Source organism: Felis catus, chromosome B4, assembly GCF_018350175.1.
Source record: "Felis catus isolate Fca126 chromosome B4, F.catus_Fca126_mat1.0, whole genome shotgun sequence".
In the NCBI taxonomy this organism is placed as follows: Eukaryota; Metazoa; Chordata; class Mammalia; order Carnivora; family Felidae; genus Felis; species Felis catus.
Genome location: NC_058374.1, coordinates 64020875 through 64029572, shown reverse-complemented (window position 1 = coordinate 64029572; position 8698 = coordinate 64020875). Strand labels below are relative to the sequence as shown.

The 8698-nt window shown below is 38.2% G+C and overlaps 1 protein-coding gene across 3 annotated transcripts in view; it reads left to right on the top strand.

The window, feature by feature from the left end:
* Window positions 1-306: 306 nt before the first annotated feature.
* Window positions 307-8698, top strand: part of AMN1 (antagonist of mitotic exit network 1 homolog) — a 58034-nt gene continuing 49642 nt past the window's right edge. For 2 of the 3 annotated variants that reach the window (XM_003988553.6, XM_045061630.1), the window contains exon 1: window positions 307-493. In XM_003988553.6, the coding sequence (XP_003988602.1) occupies window positions 456-493 (38 nt within the window). In that variant the 5' untranslated portion in view covers window positions 307-455. The remainder of the gene's footprint in view (window positions 494-8698) is intronic. The other variant, XM_045061631.1, reaches the window with a different exon arrangement.

Genomic DNA, 8698 nt, shown 5'->3' with positions numbered 1-8698 from the left:
CTCTTGGTTGCTCTAAAACTCTCCGTTTGACGTTAATGGTGTCCGTATCCAAGAGTCTCCAGGGTGTGTCGCCAAATGCATGGACCAGCATCAAACACATCCCTACAGTAACAGCAGCAACCTCCAAGCAAAGCGCCGCCGGAGGCGTACTAGGCCAGGCTGCACGCACGGCTAAAACTACTGGGAAACCACCCGGAAACGGAGCCGCGAGGTGGAAGAACTACAACTCCCGTCGTGCCTCACCGAGTTTAGGGCTACTCTACATTTTATCACCTCCAGCCACTTCTCTTCTTTCCCTCTGTAGTCCCGAGGGTGGCTGCGTCCTGGTCACCGGAAGAAGCCGTGTGACGTCACGAGGGCCTACGCGTCGCGCGGGTGGCAGGAGTTGACGGACGGTCTCTGGCTGCGTTTGGGCGGCCCCGGGACCACGGAAGAGGCTTCCCTGGTCGGCCGCGATGCCTAGCTCGCGGCGGGTCAGTCAGCTCCTGGATCTGTGAGTTCACCCGGTCCCCGCCTCCCCTTCGCCCCGCCCTGTGCTCGCTCTCCCTCCCCGCCCGCTTTCCACCTCTGGACCTCTGAAGAGGGCTCGCTGGTGTTTCTGTTGCTGGGTTCCTGACTTGTCGTCTCCTCGTAGATGACAGTTGTGCCAAGTGTGCTGCTGGGGAGGCTTGCCCCTCTGTCCTCCGCCCCGGGCGCCGCCAGATGGGTGGTGGTCCGAACTCTGTCAGCCTTGACCCTCGATGCTCTGGTAGTTGCTGGCAGTGACCTGTTTCTGAGGAGAGCTGAAAGCCTTGGTAGAACAATAACAACAAAAACACTACATGTGGCTCTCAAAAGCCTTCAGCAGAGTTCCCCCAGGTCCTGTAACTGGGATAGATATTGATTCTTTGAGGCAGCACGGCTCCGTGATTGCCTGACCGCGATTGCTGGGTTCAGCTCCCAGTCTGCCGTTCACCAGCTGCGTGACCACGGAGAGTAACTTAACCTCTGTGCCTGAGTTCTTGATTTATCGAATTAGTGTAACAACAGTACGTATCTCATAGAATTGTAGTAAGGAATAAATTTAACGGATGTAAAGTCCTTTGAAGGATGCCTAGTGTCAAAAGAAATTTCAAAGAACTTTACTTGATAAAAATATTTTAGTGAGTGAGAAACAAGAATCTCAGAGGCATGTCGTTGCAGAATGACTTATACACTGAGAATGACTATATTGTTTATCCTTTGCAGTGATTGGTTATTACAATGGTTGGTTACTACAATTTAAAAAACCTCAAGGGATTGGTTAAAAGTGGTCGTCTTACACTATTTTAGGAAGATGATTTAAACTTTGTTTATGATTGGGGCGCCTGCGTGGCTCAATCGGTTGAGCCTCCCGACTTCGGCTCAGGTCGTGATCTCACAGTTGGTGGGTTCCAGCCCTGCATCTTGATCTGTGCTGACCGCTTGCTCAGAGCCTGGAGCCTGCTTCAGATTCTGGGTCTCCTTCTCTCTGCCCCTCCCCTGCTCACACTTTGTCTCACTCTGTTTCTCAAAAATAAATGTCAAAAAAAAATTTTTTTTAAATAAACTTTGTTTATGATTATCAGAGGGATTTACAAGAAATAACCTGCTAAATTTCACTTTGTTTGTGAAATAAACCAGATTTAGCTTCACTTATGTGACCTAACTGGTTTGGTCTGCTTAGGGGATTTTCAAGCATGGTCTCTATTTTATTTTATTTTATTTTATTTTATTTTATTTTATTTTATTTATTTTTTAATTTTTATTTATTTTATTTTATTTTATTTTAAAAATTACCCCCTTGGGGTCATTCCCTCAGAAAGCTGAAAATGTGAGCCGATATACTGTTACTGTATACCCATTGATGTATACCCAATATACTGTATACCCATTGATGTAGTCGTTGGGCTGTATGGTCATGTAGTTGCCATTACCAACAGTTGCATAGTCATTGAAGACATGGGCAGTGGGACCACTGAGTTCTTTGAGTTGTGTAATCCTGATGGCTATCATTTGGTGTGTGAGTGGCTGCCGAAAGGCATTTAAAACTCTTGAGAGGATACAGTGCACTAGTGTTAAAAGGTGGGGGAGGGACAGTAAAGTATCCTCCAGACTGAGTAGGCACTTGGAAGCAGAAAAATGAAGCCAGCCTCTCCATTACTGTTTACACAGACTTTTATTCAGGGTGACCTACTGACAAAGGGGAGCCAGTGGATAGATGATCCTGTGGTAGAGCCCCTCCCTAAGGAATGTGGTGAAAACCTGAAGGGAAGGCAACCTGGCTATGTGTGTGTACGTGACATTCCTCACGACTTTGTAACACAGACCGCCCAATCAGACTGTATGTCTATATGTCACCATTTATGGGAGACAAAGAAGTAGAAATTCCATAAAAGGCTACCCCCCGCTGTGCTGGGTGCTCAGTTTCTCAGGTACAAACCCATTGAGCCCATGCCGGCACAATGAATAAAGTTGCTTCCTGGAAAGAAAAGCCTGAGTGTCTTGACTCTCTGTGTGGACCTCGGTCCCATTACAATCCAGGTGCTATGCAGCTATTCTCCACCCAGTCCAAACCTTAACTTACAGCTTTTATAGAGCAAAGGGCATTATGGTGCAAAGTGTAGTTATCTAAAGTGGCGCCATCTATTCGCGGTCATCTCTCCTGGTTATCTAAAGTGGTGCCTTTTGTGCATCAGTCATCTCTACTAGTTATCTAAAGTGGTACCTTCTGTGCACCACTTGAGAGACGATCAGAGCAAGCCTTTCTGCATTCCAGTCAGGGCATACTTTAACCTCCAAGGGGCTTGGAACATACAGCTCCGAGGGAGGTCATTGCAAGAGCAGAAACAAGATGGAGGGCCAGAGATGGAGTTAGTGTTGTCAGCGCTGCTACAGCTAGGGATGTTAATATGATGACTATGAGATGGAAATTCAAAAATTCTGGGAGAGATTCCCAGGAGCCAAGGTTTAACCAACTAAGTAAATCAGTGGAAGAAGCATCACCTATCTGATGAAAGATTGACATCGGATCTTTAAGATCTTTTAAATTAGGGGTAATAATTCCTAATTTATTAACGTGGAAACGGGGCACCTGGATAGCTCAATCAGTTAAGTGTCCGACTCTTGATCTCAAGTCAGGTCTTGATCTTGGGGTTGTGAGTTGGAGTCCTGTGTTGGGCTCCACAGTAGGCACGAAGCCTACTTTAAATTTTTTTTTTTTTAAATCCATGGAACCTTTTTTTTTTTTTTTAACCAGTTACAGCATATGCATCTCCTTGTTAAGTGGTTAGGGTGTCTAAGGCTGTGCAAGAGTTTACAGATTCTTGCTGTAATGGTAGGGATTTTGCAGAAGATAAGATCTCTCCTGAAGAGGTTTAACTGTAGTCTTTTGTGAGTATCCTTTCCAATAAACTAAGTCTCTAGGAATATTTTCTTTTGGAATGGATCACATTTTTAAATCTGGTGGAAAGTACATTTCTTAATATTGCATTAGTGCCTTGCCCTATTGAATCATGTTATGATCACCGAAGATAAACATGAGGATGTCTTATTTCAGGAGTGTTATAGGTGCGCTTCCATCTAAGTTACGCCTCTGTATGGTATGAGCAATTAGGCATTTCTACTGAAACTAAAGAAAGATACAAATTAACACTTGGAGCAAATTACAAACTCAGTTTCTGAATCTGGAGAGCAACCAGTCAAGAAAATTTCTAGATTTGAGCTCAAAACATCTTTATTTTATTTTGTTTTATTTTCATTTTTTTCAAAACATCTTTAGATAATGGAGTGAGGAGGCAATTTCTATCTGTTGGATTTTCCTGGTTTACAGTTTGAATGATTTTGATGACATCATTGAGTATTTTGGTGAACTCTCATGAGTGGCCTGAAATAGAAGTAGGCACGAAGGTTGTCTGTACATGATCTGTTGTGATGATTTCTCTGAAGTTTATATCAATTTGTCTGACTTTAGGTTGTAGGACTTGAGGAAAAGGGTAGTTTTAGTTTTTATTCCAAGTCAGAAGGGTAAGAGAAAATTGGAAAAGTTAGGTTGGAAAGTTGTAGCCAGATGTTGGAAGAAACTAGAAGAATTCAGGATCCAGTCCAGTTTACAGAAAGATAACAAAGCCTCAAAGATAATGAACAGGACTAGAATATAATAACAGGTACACTATAGTTTTCTATTGAAACATAATTTTTCTCTCTATAACCACTTTGTTTTTACCAAAGATAATCATAATAAGACCAATTTATTTGTAAAATGAATCTGGTCCCATTAAATTCAGCTCATTATTTATATAAGCGCAGCAGAATAGTTGCTTTATGCACATTTTCAAAAATGATATTCAAATCCAAGCTTTGGTAATCCAAGGGTCTTTGTTTGCTCCAAAAATCCAATGTTAGTTTCTTAAAAACTGTCTGGTAATAAGAAATCTCAGATTAGATCTTTAAACACCCCTTTAGGCCAAGAAGTCAAGCTAATGGGTTGTCCAATTGTGTTCTGTTACAAAGAGAGCAAATTCTGATTGAATTTGTGCTAATACCTACACTGCCATGAAAATAAGAATACTCAATACTCAGTAAGAGTTCTTTTGTCTTAGCTCTGAAGGGATCAGGTAGAGAGAACAAGATAAATGTTTAATTTTTGTTCTCAAAAGTTTACCACATTGTTATGTTATATAGTTTTTACTTTATTTTATTTTACTTTATTTTATTTTATTTATTTTATTTTATTTTAGAGAGAGGTAGAGGAAAAGAGAGAGAGAGAATCTTAGTCAGGTTCCATGCTCAGCAAAGAGCCTGACACAGGGCTCCCTCCCAAGACCCTGGGATCATGACCTGAGCCAAAATCAGGAATCAGATGCTCAACCACCTGAGCCACCCAGGCTCCCCAGTTATATAGTAGTTTAAAAGAAAACAGAAAAGGGGTTCTTTAAATTTGGAAAGCAAAACATTAAAGAACCAGCAATGCTTCAAACAATGTCATAAAAATGATAATCATCTCTATTAGTTGGTTTAGTCCCATGTAATCAATTATTTTTTTCTTGCTCTTGGGTTAGCAGTTTTATGAATCAATCAGTTTCTCCATTAGCATGCTAGAAATTCTTACCCAGTTAAGTGGTATGATCTTAAAATTATCAGAAACTTGTATTCTAGAGTATTTGTCAGGGTCTTTTCCATGAATTTCCTTGAAGACAAAGCATTTTGGCCTGCAGTTGGTTATAAATGCTTTCATAGATGATTCAGTGTATAATAATAGCTGTTTGTAAATGACAAAAGATAAAAATAGCCTTTGTTACAGCTCACTACAAAAAAAAATGATACGATTGACTGCTAAGTTTGGCTATTTTTGTGGTATACAACATTTAAAAATGATTAGAACTATGACTGATAACATTATATCAGGGCATATCAGATTCCTAGGAATTTCATGCAATTTCTGGAACACTTATATTAATAACATGTATCCATACAAATACAACCTAAGAAGGTTAAGCATCCGCTTTACTTGATAATGTTTTCCATGCAATTTCACATTTAAAAAGCCTATAGTTTAATGTCTCCCTTTTTATAAGAAGAGAAAAAAAAACTTCAAGATCTTTAGGAACCCTGAAAGTTAGCTCAAAGTCAAAAAGACTTAATTTAGAATTTGATTTTGCGAAGTTTGTAAAAAATGCCAAAAGGTTTAAAACACTTGATTAAATAGGATCACAAGTCATTGTGAAATAATACTTAGTTATCTATTCAACCAAAGTGACAAAAAGATTTCAAAAGCAAATATAGAAAGTACATAGTTTTAAAAAAGTACCTTAGCTCTTTTAATATTGAAAAGACTGTTTTCCTAAGCAATCAAAAACCTGATAAAGACAAAATGAAACACAGGAAATTAATAAGACACAGAATCTTTGTTTCCTAGATAAAATACACAAAGGTAAAGAAAAACCTTTCATAATCCCTTATTAGGAGCAAACTAACAACCTAAGAAAATTTGTTCTTTTAACAGAGAAAATTAAACTGTGGTTTTGTGTCAGTATATTATTCAGCTCAGTTTTGGAAATCTTTGTAAATAAATCCATTGAATTTTAGCTAACTTTGACCATGCAACAAGAAATTTCTTCACAAGCTTTTTGCAACTTTCTGTATTCTTTTAGATTTTTGTTTTATTCCTTTTTTCTTTCTCATTTTACTTTAAGACAAAATTACTTTTTTCCTAATAAAAACACCTCCTATATTCTTTGCTTACTCTTACAAAAAACACATCCCATTCTCCTCTCATACTTTGTATACAAAGTTGTTTTCTTTCACTCTTGTTTTTAGGAGGCTTATTTTTATATATGGATTATAAGTTTTAACCATTATTAATCTTTATTTTCCGGTGAAAACTAGGACAGGAAGTTGTGAACTGCCTGGCATATATCAGCATCCTGTAGTAGATTAGCAAATTTATAAATATTTAATTATAAAAAAATATACTTTTTAGAGACATGTGCTTCTTCATAGTACATTTTTTTAATGCAGCAAAAGGCCACATTAAAATAGATCCAAATATCTTTTGTCTCGTAAAAATTAAGCAGCCAAAAGTAAATAAACTTAAACATATGTTTAGCAATTAATATTTCAGTATATTAGCTTGTTATTGAATGATCTACGTATTTAACAAATACCCATCATCTAATGTAATCTACTTAATTTGTTTTTAATAATCATATTTGTATTAAACATTAAACACTTAACTAGCATCTTAAGTTTTTCTTGCTTACAAATTTAAAACTATTTTAAAGTTTGTTTATTTATTTTGAGAGAGAGAGAGAGAGAGAGCAGGGAAGGGACAGAGAGAGAGGGAAAGAGAGACAATCCCAAGCAGGCTCCTCACTCTCAGCCCAGAGCCCAACGTGAGGCTTGAACCCACAAACCATGCAATCTTGACCTGAGCCGAAATCAAGAGTCAAACCCTTAACCAACTGAGCCACCCAGGCACTCCTTGCTTACAAACTTTATAACAGAGATAGCACCAGTGTATCTGACTAGTAAACTCAGGTAGAAAAGATTGTATATTTGCATTGTGTTTAATGTTGACTACTGTGAAGACATGCCTATTTTTATTAAACCAACACATTTAAATTATTTCTTTTTTTTTTAACTTTATTTTGAGAGAAAGAGAGGGGGGAGGGGCAGAGAGAGTAGGGAGGAGAGAATTCCAAGGAGGCTCTACGCTATCAGTGCAGACCCAATGTGGGGCTTGATCCTACAAACTGTGAGATCATAACCTGAGCTGAAACCGAGAGTCAGACGCCTAACCAACAGAGCCACCCAGGCACCCCTAAACTATTTCTGAAGCTTTTATAATTCAAGATTCTCCAGATCATATGAACTTGAAAAGCATTTCGGTTAGTTTATATTTCTGAGAGTTTTAAGAATCCTTAAACTTATATAAGTACTTATTTTTCTTTAAGCTAATTAAATAGAGCTCTTTTTGAAATCACATATACATAACATACATACATATATACATACATATACATTAGTATACAAACAGTTGTAAACAGATCTTGTAGCTTTCATTTAAAAATTTTAGCTGTACGTCAGGTACAACAATACAAAACTCAAAAGAATAGTTGGACCCAAATTGTGTTTCTGGCTGATGGGATAAGGTTATGTGCTGCAATGACTTAAGCTTTTACCACACATATTTCATTTGCTGTAAGAATTTTCTAGAGAAGCTATTTTTGGAATCATTTTGTCTTTTAGAAGCTTTGACATACCAACCAAGGAATGCATTTATTGCCTTTAAGAAATTTGGGATCCTCTTTTTTTAAAGATGCCCCTAACGTGGGCTATTTTATCTAAATTAAAGATTTTCCCAAAATGGTCACTGCAGTTCCAATTATTCTTCGTAAAGTTTACCCATTTTTCTAAAAAGGTGTCATGATCCTGATCTGAGCTTTGGACCAGATGGAACCCATCTTTGCCTTAGATTCCCTAAGAAAACTTAATTATCAGGGCTCCTGTTTTTCAACAGTTATTCCAAAGTAGAGGGAATCACACATTCCCCCCTCTTTTGAACAGAATATCATCACTTACTGAAAAGCTTCAACAAGTGTTGCTCGGTAAAATCAGAAGAGTCAACACAAAGGGAGTGGAGTTTAGATCTGAGGAAGATTTGCCCTGGGATCCCATGGTTGTTAAGAAAGCAGTGTGCATTGGGCTCCATGGATGCTGGCACCTAATTACTCACTGGCCTTGGAGCTCATCAGGAGTCATCTTTGGATCCCACTTTTGACACCAAAAACTTTCAAAAGAAAATTCAGAGATTTTTAGTTGATATGAATGTTTTACTGAGTGAGAAACAAACTGTTAGTGAACAGGGAGACTTAAAACCAAAAATGGTTAGAATCTCGAGATGTGGTCATAGGATGGCTCATAAAGTGAGAATGAGGAAGTTGTTTAATCTTTACAATGATTGGTTATTACAAGGGGAGTTTACACAGTATGGAGGTTTTTCAAAAAATTAAAAATAGGATTGCTGGATGATCCAATAATTTCACTACTGGGTATTTCCCCGAAGAATATGAAAACGCTAATTCAAAAAGATATATACACCCCTATGTTTATTGCAGTACTATTTACAATAGCCAAATTATAGAAGCAACCCAAGTGTCTATTGAGAGGTGAATAGACAAAGAAGATGTGATACACACAC